An 18,834-nucleotide genomic window follows, 5' to 3' on the forward strand; every position below is an offset into this window, starting at 1 on the left:
AACCAGAACTGCCACCCAAGCAGATATATGCACAACCTTGTTTATTTGTTTTGTTCACAATAACAAAGAGTTGCAAACAACCCAAGTGCCCGTCAACAAATGAATGGCTAGAGTAGCTGTGGTATATTCACAGTGGAATATTATGCTGCATTGAGAAACAAAGGAACTCATAAAATATTATACAAAATGGGTGACCCTGGAGACCTTATGTTATTAAATATCCCAGTCACAAAAGGACAAATGCTGCATAATACCACTGTTATCAAACAGGACTGATAATGGGTTTGGGGGGCAACTAAGAAAAGAGGGGATAAACAATGTACCCTGCATTGAAACAGAGGAGGGAGAGAAATGTTTAAAGGGATATATGATTAGGTATTATTTGCATGACAAGAGTTCAGAATAAGAGCTACATAGTAAAGTAGACAGGGGGATTTGTATAACAATGGAAGATTTTTTTTTTTCCTGTTCAAAGAGAAAAGCGAACTAGGGGGAGTGGTGGGCAGGGAGAAAAATGTGCAACAGTGAATTAATGGAAATCCAAGTTCTCTATAATCTTTCATTAAAATTTTAAAAAAAAACAAAACACAACCAAGTTTCTGATTCCATTGTTGTTATGTACCATTGAGTCAGAACCAGCTCATAGCTCACCTTCCATTGGGTTTTCTGAGGCACAAGAAGGGATTGCCCATCTTTCTTCAGTGAGGCAGCTGGTGAATTTGAACTAGTATTTTTGGATTGGCAGTACAGCACCTTACCTCTAGGCTACCAGAGCTCCTTCAGGTTCTGTTAGCAGTGTTAAACTTCTAGAACCTGTTACTTTCTAACAGTGCCTATGGACTAGCTATGAATGAGAAAGGACAAATATATTTGCTCTTTTAATTCCCTTTTATAGAATTCTTGGAGCAGAGGATTTCATAGGATAATAATTTTATGGATTTGATATAAAATTTGTTTGGTACTTCAATTACCAAAGAGCCATGGTGGTACAGCGAGTTAAGTATTGGGAGAAAGATGAGGTACCCTGCTTTCATAAAGGTTCACAGCCTGGGTGACCTGACCTTCTGAGTCAGTTCTAGTTCTGCTCCATTCTGGAGGGTTACTGTGAAGTCAGAATTCACTTGCCAGCAGTGAGTGTAGGAGTTGTTTATTTCTTTGCATATCTTACAAAATCACTTGCAAATACAGTACCTTATTTGAATCTCTCAATAGTACTGCAACACAAACAAGAGAAGAATCACTGTCTTCCCTACTGTACCAGGATGAGAAGAAGAGGTCAGGCAGAAACCCAGGCACACTGTCTATTCACTTCGCTGTCTAACATCAGCTAATGTAGACTGCAGAGAAAATACAGACTAAGAAATAAACTGTAACCTGAATACTTGGTAAAGTTATCGGTCATTTAGGTATCTAGATCTAAAAAGTGCTTTTATCTGACATTCCCTTCCAAAAGTGATGATAAAGAAGCTAGTCATATTCTAACTTTGGTAAGAAATCTCAGGGGTACAGAATTGGACTTTTCTTGATTCTGCTTAGGCTCTCAACTGTCAGTTACAAACTGTAACTTTATTTAGGAAAAAAATAACCATGGACTCATGCTTTGACCTTCTTGGTGGTTGTCTGTTCTCTTTCTTTGAGCCTCAGTTTTGAAGTATTTTAAGCCAGTAACACCCTTACACACAGAGGACAGTCACTAGCAAACTGATTGTTTTACAATTGAGTTGTTTACTAGTTTATTTCCAACAATTTGCAAGCATTTATTATTGCTTCATTTTATAAACCTACTCAAAAGGATTTTCTGTAAAAACTCTCTCAACACCTTTGTTTACAAAAGAACTGGGAGTATGCAGGGGAGACATATTTGAAGTGACTGGGTTGGGGTTTGGTTGTTTTGTTTTGGTTTTAAAGTCAAGATTGGAGAGAAGGCATTAAAGAATATAAGGAAAATTTCTGGAAACCATGACTTTACAATTATGTCATGTAAATGTTGCATTAAACATAATTTGAGAACCATGCTCATGGAATTGGAATACCACATATACAGATGTTCTTTGCTAACATCACATATTGAAAAATATCTTTAATTGAGGGTGACCTAGGATCTGTAATGCCAACCAGTTCTCAGTAGGTAACATAAAAGTGCTTGAGATGATAATACAAGCTTCTGTTTTAAAGGGAGGTTTAGGACACTGATATAAAACTGCGGGGGGGGGGGGAACAAAACCAAGAAGTGGAGGGTAGATAAAGGAAAGTGATAATTAATATAAATATGTCCCATTTAATGTTTTTGTTATTTAAGATTTTTATATCATTATTCTGCAGGAAATAGGACATTCACATTATAAAACGGAAAACTATCATTTTAAAATCAAAATAATATTTTTAAGTTTCTAAATCTAAAAGTACCACCTAATACCGCCTTTTCATTTTCTGATCTCTCACAGAATACCCAGAGAATAAACAGTTCTCAAGCCACTCAACCTCTTGCTACTCCAGTAGTGTCTGTGACAACCCCAAGCTTGCCTCCACAGGGACTTGTATACTCAGCAATGCCTACTGCTTACAATACTGGTAAGCCTGCTCTATATATGTCTTTCATGAATTTTGTTTCTCTTTGTCATCAGTATGTCCATTCGTAATTTTTTTAAAGTATATTGAAATGAATAACTTGTTTCTCAGATAACAAACATTTTGTGTACCATCAAGTTGACCTATAATAATTCATAGTAACTGTAGGAACAGCACATGAGAGTCGTGCCTTGTCCTGTACTTCTCACAATCTTCATCATCCTCCAGCACATTGTTAAAGTCACTGTTGTCAATTCATCTTATTGAAGGTTTCCCCCTCTTTCTCTGACCTTTTCTCCCCGTGTCTTTTTTCAAAGACCAGCTCCTCCTGACAGTATGCTCATAGTATAGGAGATGAAGTTTCACCAGCCTCGCCTCTGAAGAGCATCCTGACTGCTCTTCCTCTAAGACTGACTTCTTTGTTTTTTTGGTCATTCATGTGATGTTCTGTATTCCTCTTCAACACCACAGTTGCATACTTTTATCAAAACCTATATTAACAACTCTGACAAGAAAACAGTGTTGACAAAATCGTGGTATACATCACACGAAGGTAGCTAATAGATTATCGCTCAGTCACACAGTATTTCACTCCTCCAGTTTGGTTTTTTTTTTTAATAGAATGTTTTTCTTTATTCAGTGTTAATCTACTTTGGGAAAGAACAGAAATCCTTTTGGACTTCAGGATTTAGATATGCGATAGAGGTAGAGCAGTAGATTATTTTCCTTCATGTCATTAGTAGTTTACTTTGTACCTAAAGAATAAACAAGACTTTAGCCAATCTTCCTCAGAACCAATCACTCTTCACCCTTTATATTTAGATGTTTAGTCTTAACTAACTGTGAGGAGAAGAGATTAGGGAACTCTAAGCATAAGGCAGTGGCTAGAGGGATGCCATCAGCAAGTGGGCTCTGTAGAAAACTGGTGCTCAAGGAGTTTCCTTTTACTTCAGCACTCTAAGGAATGGCAGAAAACCACATTTGTTTAGCGGAACCAAATATTCAATGCCACAGGGAAAATGAAATAGCTATACATTGTCCATCATTGAGTCTTTGATACACAGAATTTATTCTAGGAATACAATCTTTATGATTCTCAAAAATAGACAGTGATAAAAGTAATTTTAATTTTGCTTCTTTGTGATTTTAGTGAAAGTTGTTTTTCTTTCTTTCCATTCATTCGTTCATACTTATTTTCCTCCCTTCCCTCCAGTTCAGTCTGTATGCATGTCCTGTTCAAGATTGTTAATTACCATCCACATAGTATCTAATCATCCATTTCTTTCAGACTGACTTCCCCTTCACCAATTCCAGTGCAGTGTTCATTATCTAGCCATTTTTTTCCTGCTCTCCCCACTACCCTTCCCCCATAATTTTGTGATAAAATTTATCATAGTGGTTTTATTCAGTGTTTGTCCTTTTATGACTGAGATATTTCACTCACTTTAATGTCTTTTAGGCTCTTCCATAGTTCGTAGTGTTTTACGAGTTCATTGTTTTTGAATGCTGCATAATATTCCATTGTCTGAATGTACCACAGTTTTCTTGGTCCATTCATCTGTTGATTGGCACTTGAGCTGCTTCTAGCTCTTTGTTGTTATAAATAATAAATAAGAGAGGATAGAAGGAGAATTGATGCCTTTGAGCTGTGGTGCTGGAGAAGAGTATTGAGGGCACCATGGACTGCTGAGAAAACAAATTCATCTTGGAGAGGGTTAAACCGGGCTGCTTTTTGGAGGCAAGGATTCCGAGGCTTCATCTGACATACTTTGGTCATGTTGTAAGGAGAGACCGATCCTTGGAGAGGGTCATCATGCTTGGGAGGGTGGAGGGCAGGCACAGGAGGGGAAGGCCCTCTATGAGGTGGATTGATTCAGTGACTGGGATAATCGAGATGGGTGTATCAGAGACAGTGAGATTGGCACAGGACAGAGCAGAGTTTAGGGCTGTTGTACATAGGGTCACTGTGAGTTGCAAGCGACTTGACGGCACATAATAACAACAACAAATAATTGTAAAATATTGTAAATAATGTAAACATGAGTTTATGTGCATCTGTTTATGTCACATTTCTGGTTTCTTTAGTGTAAATTCCTAGTAGAGGTTAGCAGAGTCAAATGGTACATCTCTGTCCACCTTTTTAAGGAAGCAATAGTGGTTATAAAAAAAAAAAATAGTGGTTATACCATTTTACATTCCCGCCAGCAGTGTATGAGAGTTCCATTCTTTCTGCATTTTCACCAGTATTTGTTTTCTTTGGTCCTGTTGAACTTTGCTGTTGTTGCTGAGATGAGATGATCTCTCATTGTTTTGATTGCATCTCTCTAACAGCTAGTAATTTTCAGCATTACTTCTTGTGTTTGTTGGACATCTGACTTTTCTTGTTTGGTAAAACATCTATTTGTACCTTCTGCCTGTTTTGTGATTGGGTTATCTTTTTCTTATTCAAGTGTTAGAGTGTTGTTTAAATTTTAGATAAGAGTCCCTTACCAGATAAATCATTGCCAATTTTCCCCCCAGTCTGTGCAGTTCCTTTTTACTCCTTTGGAGAAGTTTTCTGATGCATGCAAGGATTTTATTTTTAAGAAGTCTCATTCATCTATTTTATCCTCTCATGATGATAGGATTTTGGTTATGCTTAAATATCTATGCGTGCCGTAGATTAGGGTTCATAGATGTGTTCCTATTTTTTTCCTCTGATGATTTTTATAGTCTGATTTTACTCTTATGTCCCTGATCCACCTTAAGTTGGTTTTTGTGTATGGTGTTAGATGTAAATCTTGCTTCAGCTTTTGTCGGTTTTCTGCAGATTGATGTCTGATTTTGCCAATACCATTTGTTAAAGAGGATGTCATTCCCTACTCTGTTGATTTTATCTCCTTGTCAAAAATCACTTGACCATAGGTTGATTTCTTGGTTCTTGATTCTATTCCATTTATCTACATGTCTGTCGTATACCTTACTGTCTTGGAGAGTAATGTCTCCTACCTTATTTTTTCATTTGTTGTTGTGTTGTTGATTGCCGTCGAGTCGAGCACAACTAATAGTGACCCCATGAACAAAAGGCCTGAAGCCTGTCTATAACTATCGCCAAGTTCATAGAGTTTCTAGATGTAAAGACCTCTGGAATAGAGGAAGTGCTTTAAGAGGCAAGACAGTGTTCTTTCCGATCTTCAGACTCCACGAGCAAAGTGGAAGCCATCTGGGACTGTTTAAAAATGAGGAAACTATACAGTCAGACAGAATCCCCAGTACCAATCATGGATGGTATTTCAGCTCGCCTCCGGAAACTCTATGTACGAACAGTGCTCAGGCTGTTCGTTCATAGGGTTGCTATGAGTCGTCTACGACTCGACGGCATTAAACAACAACAACAACAAACTTCTCTTAGCACCTCTTGAAACAAAGTGGAAGATTTTTATCACTTCTCTTCAGAACAAAATTGAAAAAAGATGTTAATGAAAAGGTAAAATTAGTTGACATGTGAATAACTGAGGTCTTAAAGTTTGGTCAAAGTGAGTATAACTGGAGAGTTTATGTTTAAAAAGTGAACAGTATTATGTGCTTATACCACTTCTACAGAACTTGAAATAATTTTGGGGTCAATCAAGGAACTGTGACAGTACCCGTATTTAAAACAAATACAGTTAACTATTTGTGTGATAATGAATTTAATGTTAATGTCACTAAGCTTGATACTTCATAAAGAGAGATACTGTACCTTTCTGGTTCTTCTTGTACTTCAAGAATTTAACTCTTCCTGATCTAGATTCAATCTGAGCCAGCCCCAGATTATGTTTCGCTTTGTTCAGTAAGGGAGTCATGGGCATAGTTATTTAAAATGGTGGTATACGAACATTCCCAATCTTTGTGAAGCAGTACCCCAAATTAAATTTATTTTTAGGTTTGCCCAATTTTTAAATTGCTGTTTACGTGAAAGTTTATAAACCGAATTTGTTTTTTTATTCAATCATTCATAACATTGTTTTCTAACATTAATTACAGTACCTCAGCATGTTAAACTTTTCCCACTTCTTCCCTCTAATTACAATTTCCATTAGCTTTCTGTCCTCTCTCTTCCTGCCTCTTGGGCATTATCTGTGGACAAATGCTGCTGTTTGGACTTAGTTTGTTGATTGTTCAGAGTAGACTGCTGCTCCATGTCATTGATCACCTTGTACACATATCCCTGGGGCTCAACTGTTGAGCCTCAGGGATAAGTGTAGTTCCAGGTTTGAATGATGACTAAATGCCATAGTTGTGTCTGTCCCACCAGGCTCTGTCAGACTAATAAGCATGGCCTTTTTATGTTTGGATTTAGTTTGGCTTTTTGGGTTTTGGTTGGTTTTATTTTAGTTCTACAAGATCCTATACAGGATCTTCTACTGTATTCCCTTTGAGAGCTGTGTCATGGCACTGAGCACTACTTAAATCTTCTGGTCTCAGGGTTGTGAAAGTTGAGGTTCTTAAGGCCCCTTAGCCCAGTGGTCTAATTAGTTCTATGAATCTTTACTTTTCTTCCTTCTTTTTTGTTCTGAACCAGAAGAGAACTTAGATGCCTTGCTCACAAGCTTTAAAAATACCAATCAGTTCTCAACAAAGTAGAATGTTTTCTTTGTGGACTTTACCATCTGTCCTTTATGGACCTCACTCCCCAGACCCAGAGTCAGTACCTTCAAGAACCCAGAACCAACAAGTCATTCCTGGAAGGTATTTAGTTATGATTAAGAAACGTACATGGCTTTGCTGTAAGGGACCTATCCATAGTGCTAAAGCGCAAAACGGGGGTGGGGTGGGGGGGGGATACAACACTCAAAGTGCTGAGCAATGATGCATTATAGTTGTGATGCTGGAGAAAAGTGTTGAACATATCATGGACCACTAAGAGAACAAACAGGTCTATCTTGGAGAGGGTGAAACCAAGTTTCTCCTCGGAGGCAAGGATTTTGAAACTCTGTCTCTCATTCTTTGGGCATGTTGGCAGGAGGGACCAGTCTTTAGAGGACATCATGCTTGGGAGGGTGGGATGACAGCGCAGGAGGGGAAAAACCTAAATGAGATGGACTGACAAACTAAGTGGGATAACGGGAGTAGGTGAGTCCAAGACAGTGAGATGGGTTCAGGATAGGACAGGCTTTAGAGCTGTTGTACACACACTATGAGTTGAGGCAACTCGATGGTACACAACAACATGAATGCAGAAATACCATCTTCCAAATTTATGTATAGTCATGTATGGGTTTGTTAGATTTAAGTCATTTCAGAGAAAGACTAAATATGGATAGATTCCTTAAACCTACCAAAAAGAAAGACTTTTGTGGGGTTTTGTCTTGTTTTATGTTACAAAGCATCTGGCTTTTTTCAACCAAGAGATTTAAGGTTACTGCTTTAAAAAAATGTTTTGCAAGGAGCTCTGGTGGCCTAGTGGCAAGAAGCTACACTGCAATCCCAGAGACACATGGTTCAAATCCACCAGATGCTCTGCGGGAAAAGGAGGGACAATCTCCTCCTGTGCCAGTCAGATCTGATTTGACGGTACACACAAAAAAATTAATAAAAAAAAATGTTTTGCATGGTACTTTGTAGGATAACATGAGTGTCTTTTATCTTTTCATTGTACACAACAGCAATATTTTCTTCTCTTTTTCAGATTATTCCCTGACTAATGCAGACCTCTCAGCCCTGCAGGGTTTCAGTTCCCCAGGAATGCTGTCTTTGGGACAGGTGTCAGCCTGGCAGCAACACCATTTAGGACAAGCAGCCCTCAGCTCTCTTGTGTGAGTAACTAGAAAATCTTCTCCAGGTTACTACCAGTATGCCACACTTTTTTAAACAGTCTTTTATTCTCTTGAATTCTTTTTTTAGTTAGACACAAGTGTTTGGGAGAAAATGCTTTCTTTACATGTCTCTGGGTAATAGCTGGGATACTGGGAAAAGTAGTCAGGGATTCAGGGAGCAAAGCCTTTTTATATGAACATAGCAACACAAAAATCCTGTTAAGATCTAGAGGAGTGCTAAGGCACAGACACCACCCATGTACCGCATCTCTGCCTCCCAGCCTCTGTCTATAATACTTCACTGTTCCATGAAAGGCAGTTTGAACATATATGTAGGCCCAGCTATCACCCTTTCCCTTTTTTTTTTATGGTAAATGTACAGGACAATAAGAAAATAGGCTGTCTTTTGCTCTTTTTCTTGGACCGTGGGATAAAGGAAGTGACTCTGGCTGCATAGGACTCACATGGCTGACCCCCAGCCCATTTCATTCTCTGCACAGGACCGAGAAAGCTCCCTATAGAGAGCATTCCTGAAAGCAGGGCATATGGGTTATCAGTGGAAGGATAAGACATCTCCAAGCAGACAGAAGGGCTAGGGCCGTAGTGGATCTGTAGGGGGCAGATATCATAGAATATCTGTGAAGAAGAGGCAGCAGAGTAGATCCTGCTTGCTTTTGTGGGGTGCCTATTTCCCCCTCTCAGGGCAATAGGAACAGCCTAACCTCCCACCCTGAAAGTCCTCAGAGAGCCCTATTGCTCCCACATTTAGAAATAACTTTAGGTACTTATTATTTTTAATAACTTGGAAATTACTCCCAGGAAATTTCTTTGCTCACACAATGAAAAGGCAGTAGAGATGGCTGGAGGCACAGCGCTGGAGGGAGGCTTGTGCACCTGTGCATTTCTTACTGTACCACTTTGAGAAGTTTACTTTGCTTTTCTGTGACCGTTCTGTCCTTCAGAAAGGAAACAGGTAGAACCGCATCTTGTTGTTGTTGTTATGTGCCGTCGAGTCGCTTGCAACTCATAGCGAACCTATGTACAACAGCCCTAAACTCTGCTCTGTCTTGTGCCAATCGCACCGTCTCTGATACACCCATCCCAATTACCCCAATCACTGAATCAGTCCACCTCATAGGGGGCCTTCCTCTCCTTCGCCATCCCTCCACCCTACCAAGCATGATGTCCCTCTCCAAGGACCGGTCCCTCCTTGCAACATGTCCAAAGTATGTTAGACAGAGCCTCAGAATCCTAGCCTCCAAGGAGCAGCCCTGTTTGACCCTTTCCAGGATGAATCTGTTTGTTTTCCTAGCAGTCCATGGTACCCTCAATACTCATCTCCAGCACCAAAGCTCAAAGGCATCAATTCTCCTTCTGTCCTCCTTAGAACCGTGTCTTAGGGGTGTAAATCTAGGTGATACGCTGTGCCTCTGTCATTGTGCTCAGAGCTGAGAAGACACAAAGAAAGAAGAGAGCAGGAATCACAATCCAAGTTGCCACTTTGCTCCTCTCCCTTTTTAGTCTGTGCACAGCAGTAATCACTGATGCCTCTCAGCTACACAAATACCAGAGTTGTAGGGTCTTGTTGTTGCTGTTGTTGTTGTTGTTGTGGACCGTCTAGTTGGAACTGACCCAAAGCTGACCGTCCAGCAAGTTTTCAGAGGTAGTTCATCCTTCTCCCAAAGAACAACTGACGGTTGGATTAGAACTATAGGTCTTCAGGATTATAGCACAGCTTCATAACCACTAGGCCCACCAATAGAACCCTAGTAATAAAGGCTTCAACTGTGGTGTTTCCTTCCTCACAGTGAGAGGTGATTTCTTCTTTGAGAATTCTGACAGGATCTCAGACTCTGGGCTATTTTCAGTCAGGCAGTGTCTGTAATAACATTCCAATTATGCAGGTGCATTCACAGCCATCTAACATCTCTTTCTCTTTTCAGTGCTGGAGGGCAGTTATCTCAGGGTTCAAATTTATCCATCAATACCAACCAAAACATCAACATTAAGTCAGAACCAATTTCACCTCCCCGGGATCGAATGACCCCATCAGGCTTTCAGCAGCAGCAACAACAGCCACAACCTCTGCAGTCCCATCCCCAGCCCCAGACTCGGCAGGAAATGGGGCGCTCCCCTGTGGACAGTCTGAGCAGCTCTAGTAGCTCCTATGACGGCAGTGACCGGGAGGACCCACGTGGCGATTTCCATTCTCCAGTTGTGCTGGGCCGACCCACAAACACTGAGGACAGGGAGAGCCCTTCTATGAAGCGTATGCGTATGGACACTTGGGTTACCTAAGGCTCTTGGGGCCAGCATTATTCCTTTGTGTTACTGCAGTGAACTGCCCTACATTGGTCAGTATGGACAGGAGTTAAGAATATTTATATGTACATGCATACATATATATCCCATTACATATATATGTATGTGAGTGTGAGTGGGTGTGTGTTACAGACAGAGTCATGCACTTACCTGCAAACTCCCTATAGATCTACAGATGTACATCCTATGGCAGATAAACCACCCTGTAGACAGAGATCTAGTCTGGCACTTCCTTGGACTACTTGTTTCATAAGAGAACCAGTTTTTGCAAAGAAATGTGTACCCATTTAGAATTCTCCCACACTAGCTTGCAGAAACCCCAGAGGGCCCCTACTTGTTTTATTAACTGTGTGGTGATTATAGTATTTAAAATGCTTTGTAGAACAGAGCAGTAGAAAAGCAGGAATCAAGAAAGCAATACTGTACATAAAATGTCAAATATTATAATAATTACCCAACCTGGCATGGGTCTCTCTTGCAAAGGGGTGCATGGAAAGGGCTGTTGATTTAAAAACAAAACAAAAACACAGAGTTCCACACATAACTGTTTTGCACGTGCAAAAATGTATTGGGTCAAAGAAGTGATCTTTAGCTAATAAAAAAGAGAAAACACGCATGAGATATTCAGCATATATAGCCTAGAAATACAGAGCATTAACAAAATAAAACTAATATATTAAGTTATAATTGGAATATGCCAGAAGTTTCTTTTTACATTCATATCTTAAAAATTAAACTGATTTTAGCTCATGTATATTTTATATGAAACAAAACATCCTTATGAATTGATAATTATATATAAAAATATATTCACTACATTTGAACACATTCTCCTATGAATTATTTATATAAGCCAAAGCTGTATGTTGTATTTTTACTTTTTTTTAAAAAAAAAAAAAGAATAGCTTTATCTTGTTTTAGCCAGTTTTGTTTTCTTTTACAAAGGTGGGGGGGGACAAAAATATCTTACAAGCAGAACCTTGGAAAAAAAAAGCCATGAACACTTATTATTCTCTATGTAAATTAAAAGTTGAGCCAAACTGTGTATATAGCATCTTAAATATATTACCACGTTTGATGTAAGTACCTATGTATTGTATGGTCATCAGATTAAAAAAATATATTTTTGTGGATTGCCACCAAATTGGGGGGGGGCAAGGTTCTTATTAAGTAGTAGTCACTGTTTAATATTCATTAATTTGTTAAATATTGTCTACATTGAATTTTAATTATTAACCCATCTTTTTCAGAGGACTGTATACAAGGGTTTCTCTCCTCACTGGTGGTGAATGTGTAATGTTACATTGTAATCTTTGTGCTGTATGGGTTGAGCATCATTATAGATTTTATATGTATGTACATAAATAGCATTGTGGCAAAAAATTGGTGTTAAGTTCATCCTACATAAATATAAAATGTGTTGTAAAGGATTTTATAAGGCATTATTTAAAGTTTGCCTTTTGTGAAGACAAAAATATAGTGACAAAAGCTGACCTACTTTAATTAATATTAGAGAAAATTACAAACAATTAGATGAGCACAAAGGTTTTATAAGTGGTAAATGATTAGAAGTGGTCATTGAGGAAGGGATTTATTTTTTTTTTCTTTGACCCTCTGAAAATAGAATGATGCAGCTTTTTACAGTATGTTACGTTGTTAATAATTTAGTGCATTGAAATGGCACTTTTGGTGTGGGGGGAGAAATTCTTTTATGGTGCAGATCCTTTTCATGGTTCTTGTCATCTTAATTGAAATTAGTAGAGCCTTATTCTTATAGGAAAACAGCATATTCGTAATAGCTAGTTCCTTGTTTACTGGGCTTGTGCCACAAATAAAAATTCAGAATCCTGTATATATTAGCTTTCAATTACTCCTTTTCCTGAGAAACTAAAAAAAATAAGGGTTTTTAAAATGCTATTTTATATTTTAAACTTAATATTGAGCAGCTACCTACAATTTTTACTTACATTTTGCTTTCTTCCTTAAATTACTTTCTGTTGCCATTTTCCTCATATGCTGTTTGTGACAAACCATCAGCTGTATTATCTGGCTGGCATGTGTATATGTTGGGTACAGGGTATACCCGCTTCATTTACAGGTTGGAAGTTTTAGATTTTATTTTAATGGAAGATTGGATGGTAAATTCCTGTAGAGGCCAATAAGGGGAGACTAATGCTCCCCTCCTCTCCAATATAGACATTTGGTTCTTACTCAGAAAAAAATTGTTTTTCCTTTAAAAGTGTGTTTTTTACTGAACTATTTACAGGCACTTCATTCATAAGGTCACGCCTAATTGAAACAAGTCTCCCAATACTGAATTTCCAAGATAATCCTTACCACTTTGTAAACCATTTCTAGCTTTGAAAGTGTTAAATGATTCTTTCATCATTATTTATGCATGTTCATGAACTTCTACTGTACATTGGATAGGAGTTAACACATTCACATTTACTGTCTATTTTCTTGTGTGCCTTATGAGATGGCTTTTCTGACTGTATCTCAATAGTATTTCTTTCTATGCAGGTTTATAATTTGTACTACTGTTTTCTAAAATAATATTACATAAGGCTAGAAGTTTGTATTTAAATTACACTGACCAAGTAACAATTTATTCCGTTTTCAGGAACTGAATGTGACTGTTAACCTTTTCACCATGTGCCCAATGTGATTTGGAGCACATGGACTTGACAAAGATATCCTTCACCAGAAACTCATGTCCACACACACACATACACACATATCTCTTGGTGGAAACCAATTTAGAGTGAAGAACACACTAATGATACTAACTTTGGAACCTGCTTTTCTTACCTTTTAGATTAATGGAGCTTATAGATTCATTCAGGGAGCTCTGATGGCCTAGAGGTTAAGGAGTTGTGCTGCCAGCTCAAAGGAAGGCAGTTCAAATCCACCAGCTGCTGCTCCACTGGAGAAAGATGAGCGGTCTGTTCGACTCTTAGTTGGTTCCAAATCGATGGCAATTAGTTGCTGCTGTTGTTTAGATTCATGTGTTTTGTATAGACACCATTGCAGCCTTCAAATGAAGTACATTATTACTGAAAACAAAAATTATTTCTAATAAATTGCACTAATTAAAGTACAGTTTCCAGCAGCTGTACTTATTTCTGCACTCTTAACTGGTATTACGTTGAAAGGAAAGCCACCATTGTACGTATCCAAATGGTCCCAACCTAAATCCCAGTCCATTGTGTTACAGACTAAATCGGGTTTGTTCTAAATGAGCAATATATGTTTTACTATTTTCTTTAACTATAAGGTCAACTAATAATGCATTAACATACTTTCTGTATTAACCATCATGCGCACAAGAAATACATAGTAAATAAGGAACCTGAAAACTCCTGGCATCAGGTTATGAGAAGCTAGATGATTAGAGTGTGAAAAGATTACACAAATGTATAACTTTTATTTCTCTGTAGAACCTTTTTTCACTTTGCTGTGCAAGAAGACACTGCTTTGCTATATTTAAAATGGCTTTTTTAAAGGAGATTTATGTATTTGGTAAATGTTTGTAGTCAACAGTTCACACAAGAAGCTGTACACGGTTTGATCATGTAAAACCGTTTGGCGGCACAAGCTGGACTTTGTTGCCATCCTTGAGATGAACCTTTTAAGAAAAATAAGTTAATCTCAATTTTCCCTGAATGTGTTGTTTTATCTTCATTATACAATAAATATTATAGTGAACTTTTTATCAAATGGTTAAGAAAATGCTAGAAGTTGTTGTAAACTATTTGTATCATGCACTCAATACAGTAAAGACAACTGGCTTTTACTGTATATTCCAGACTCTGTCATGTTTGCCAGGGAAAGTAGAGCTCCTGAATGGGTGACTTTTGCCCCAATTATGGCCTCTCCTAAAAACTCTTTTCTGTCTCAATCCCCTTAATGAAAACGCTTCACACTGGAAGTCCCAGTAACTTACTTTGAGACTTGGTCACAGAAACTGTTCTTGATTCCCCACCAATCTCACACATAGTGATTAACCTGTCCTGAAACTTTTCAAGATGCAGCCAGTGATTCAGTCCCCACCCTGGTGAGACAGACTCATAGGTGTGGATTGAATCAATCCATTTGGCCTGTAACAACTAATCTCAGTCTCATATAAGATGCACTAAAGTGTTTGCGGGTGCTGTTGGAACTTCTGTCATTCTCAAAACCTCTTGCCTGAGAGTTGGTGGTTAGGTGCTACCTGGTCTAGTATGACTCATAGCAGTCCCATGAACAACCAATATGAACACTCTCTGCAATCTTCACAATCTCTGACACTCTCAAGCCCATTGCCACAGTCACAGTATCAGTCCACATGGTGAGGTCTTCTGTTCTCCTCCACCTTCCCAAGTATGATGTCTCTCCAAAGTATAACCACTTGTAGCAACATGCCCAAAGTATGTGAGCCGAAGCTTCAGCGTCTTTTTCTCCAGGGAGAACTCTGACTGTACCCTCTCAATATATCTATTATTTTGACAGTCCATGGAATATTCAGCACTCTTTCTTCTCCAGCACCACAGTTCAAAGCCATCAATTCTTCAGTCATTCTTACTCGTTGTCTAGCTCTCAGATGCATAACAAGTGACTGAAAAAGTCTGTGGCCTGAGTCAGGCACACTTAGTCCCCAAACTGGCATCATTACTACTCAATTATTTTGAGAGGTCCCTGACTACATACTTAACCAGTGCAATACATTTCCTAATCTCCTGACTGCTGGTGCCAAATGTATTGATTGTGGATCCAAGTAAGATGAAATCATTGACAGTCTCAATCATTTCACGATGTTGCTATTGTGATGGTCCAGTGGTGATTCTGGCATTTGGTTTGGTTCCCTTTGGTTTTGTATCACCTTGGTGGTTTCCTCTTTATTGATGTGCCTTGTACCTTCCCCTCTCCACAGTGTCAGTCTTTTCCATATATGCCCAAATAGAAGGTAAATAAAGGGGGTTTGAATCCCTTGGGTACTTAGGGAACAGAAGCAAAAACAATCACAGATACCACCAAGAAGTCTGAAGCCGAGTAGGTGGGTTTTTTTTTTGTCCAGATATATCTGAGTGTTGGGAGCCTTCTCTACTATTACCAGGACCAGGTAGTTCCTCTGGATCTTCTCACCCTCAGAGTGATGCTTCTTGAACAGATGCTCTTCTACACACAAACTTCATCCTCCCGGGGACCAGACTGGACTGGCAGGGCCAGGGGAACCAGAGTGGCTGTTGAGGCAGGGCAGCAGCAACCAACCAACTCACTGAAGCGATTGATTTTTGTTTTCTTTACATTGAGATATAATTCATATTAAAGGCTGCAGTATGCAAGATTGAGTAAGCAAAATTGTGTCATCTAAGTAATGAAGGTTATTGATGAGTCTGCCTTCAATCTGGATGCAACATTTTTCTTCATAGAGTCCAGCTTCTCGAATAATTTTCTCAGCAGATTTTGCTCATACAGGTTAAATAAATATGGAGAAAAGATAAAACTCTGACCCATGTCCTTCTTAATTTTAAGCCATGCAGTGTCCTCTTGATCTGTTCACACAGCAGCCTCTTGATTTAGATGTAGGTTTCCCATGAGTACAATCGAATGTTCTGACATACCAATTTTCTAATTCTTAGCCATAATTTGTTATGATCCACACAATCAAATGCCTTTGCATAGTCAATAAAGCACTAGTAAAACATTTTGGTATTGCTTGCTTTCAGCCAGGATCCATCTGACATCAGCAATGATCTCCCTGGTGTCATGGCCTCTTCTAAATCCGTCTGATATACTATCCATATGCATACAAGGAAGATTTTTATCAAATTTTGCAGTCAGAAATTTACCAAACGTGCAATCAATGCATCAACGATAATTGGTGATTTGAATGAAAAAGTTGGAAACAATGAAGAAGGAGCAGTAGTTGGAAAGTAGACTTGGTAGTGAAAGTGAGAATTTATGACGACTCAGCAATTCTCCAGTAGCTTTCTAAGACACTAAGAGCCAGTTGCTACTTCTGCAGAGCCATGGGTAAATTCAGATTGCTAGGGATTCTCAGCTTTTTGGACTTTGCCACCAACTTAAGAGGATGAGATTACTGGTTTTACCCAAAATTCATGCATAAGAGGCAACAAACAGAAGACAGATTTTTTTTTTCAAGTGATAAATGTGTAAATTCCATTATGCTGGTAGGTACTTTTCAGTGGTTGCCCATCCTGGTTATAATTCTGTGAGAAATGGAGGGGGAAATGCACTAGTAATGTTCTCTTATTTTGCCATCCAAGCTATGCAGATTCTTGGTGTCAAAGACTAAAGTCTTCTGTGCTGGTTTTACTTGCTGGCTATACTGTAGTTCTTATTAGTAGGTTTTAAAAACTGGGAGTTCTATAACTTAAAAAAAAATTCTAAATCATAGCTGCACCTACTTAAGATTAATCCACTGTGATTTCCAGTTAGAGCACACGGTGACTTGCTAGGCTTTCTCATGGTTTGAAGCGGATTCCATGTCTCACTGGCATAAACCAAAAGAATTTTCTTGCTGGGGCCCTACCAGCTCTCAAAGTGACCAGAGTACAACTGGGCTGTGTGCGGTGGAGGAGAGGAAGGTAGTTCTTCTGTATGAGTTAGATGGTTTCAGGGAAAGAAGGTTCCCCAGGGCTTGAGTGGATTTTTATTATTCACCCAAGAATTGTTGAGCCTCTCCTGACCCAGCCCAGGGGAATATTAAGAGCCTACTTTCCAGCCATCACACCTGTGGACATACATGCTCTTCCTGAGTCACCTCAGCCAGAAACTAGACACAGCAAGGTACCAGGGACTGGTCATCCATCACATAGCTGGCCCCAAAAAAACAGAACTGGAATGAATCATTTTGGACTCTTCGTCTTAGAACCTACCTCCCAAAACATCATCTGCACCCACGTAGCTGCTTACCCAGCTGAGAGTCCCTTGAGGTCATAGTCATGCTACACTGCAGTCACAAACACATCCTCTGGCAACAACCTGCTCAATGGAGAGAGACTAAAGGCATTCCCTTTGAGAACAGGAACTAGGCAAAGATGCCCATATCACCTCTCCTATTCAATATTGTATTGGAAGTCTTAATTACAACAATAAGACTTATCTCTCTATACAGATGATATGATAGTATACTTAGAAAACCCAAACGACTCAGCAAGAAAACTACTGGACATAGTCAACTGATGCAGCAAAGTGGCAGGATACAAGAACAACATACAAAAATCAGTTGTTTCCCAGAGGTTTTGGTAAGTAGTGTTTTCATTGTAATTTGTTTCAAGAAACTTTTTTATTTCATTTTTTATTTTGTTTATTACCCACTCATGTTCAAGCAAGGTGTTGTTCAGCTTCTAAATATATGGGGTTTTTTTCTCTTTTATCCTCTTGTTATTAATTTCTAGTTTTGTGGCATTGCGGTCTGAGAAGATGCTTTGTAGTATTTCTGTGGTTTTTAAATTTATTGATGCTTGCCTTCTTACCTAAAATGTGATCTATTCTAGAGAACATTCCATGCACATTGGAGAAGGTATACTGCACTTTTTATGCCTGTATATATCTATGAGATCGAGTTGATTTATTGTGTGGTTTAACTCTTTAGCATCTTTGTTGAGTTTGTTTCCTGTAGTTCTTTCTGTCTTAAGAGTGGTGTATTGAAATCTACAACTACTATAATGGAGTTGTCTATTTCTTTTTTCATTTTTATTGATGTTTGCTTTGTATATTTTGCAGCTCTATCTCTTGGCGCATAGGTTTTTATTATTGTTATGTCCTCTTGTTCTATTGAAACTTTAAGCATTATGTAATGACCTTCCTTGTCCTTTGTGATGGTTTTTGCATTGAAATCTATTTTAGCAGAGATTAATATTGCTACTTCTGCTTTTTTCTGGTTGCCATTTGCTTGGTACATTTTTTCCCACCCTTTTATTTTTAGTCTTTCCTTATCTTCACTTTTTAGATGTGTCTCTTGTAGATAGCATATTGATAGGTTTGGGTTTTTAGCCAGTCTGCTACTCTTTTTCTCTTCAGTGGTACATTTAAGCAATTCACATTATTGAAAGGATAGGTTTTGTATCCTGCTACTTTGCTGAATTGGTCAACTACGTCCAATAGTTTTCTTGCTGAGTCTTTAGGGTTTTCTAAGTATACTATCATGTCATCAGCATAG

General features: G+C 38.6%; 1 protein-coding gene across 3 annotated transcripts in view; it reads left to right on the top strand.

Annotated features, from left to right (window-relative positions):
- Positions 1-11,646, top strand: part of MEF2A (myocyte enhancer factor 2A) — a 183,130-nt gene extending 171,484 nt beyond the window's left edge. The window contains exons 7-9 of one of the 3 annotated variants that reach the window (XM_006903203.1): positions 2,445-2,571; positions 8,219-8,345; positions 10,289-11,646. In XM_006903203.1, coding sequence (XP_006903265.1) covers positions 2,445-2,571; positions 8,219-8,345; positions 10,289-10,643 — 609 coding nt within the window. In that variant the 3' untranslated portion in view covers positions 10,644-11,646. The remainder of the gene's footprint in view (positions 1-2,444; positions 2,572-8,218; positions 8,346-10,288) is intronic. The other 2 variants (XM_006903202.1, XM_006903204.1) reach the window with 2 other exon arrangements.
- Positions 11,647-18,834: the final 7,188 nt, after the last annotated feature.

This window comes from Elephantulus edwardii, unplaced genomic scaffold (genome assembly GCF_000299155.1).
Source record: "Elephantulus edwardii isolate Elephantulus edwardi_28Jun2011 unplaced genomic scaffold, EleEdw1.0 scaffold00534, whole genome shotgun sequence".
Taxonomy (NCBI): Eukaryota; Metazoa; Chordata; class Mammalia; order Macroscelidea; family Macroscelididae; genus Elephantulus; species Elephantulus edwardii.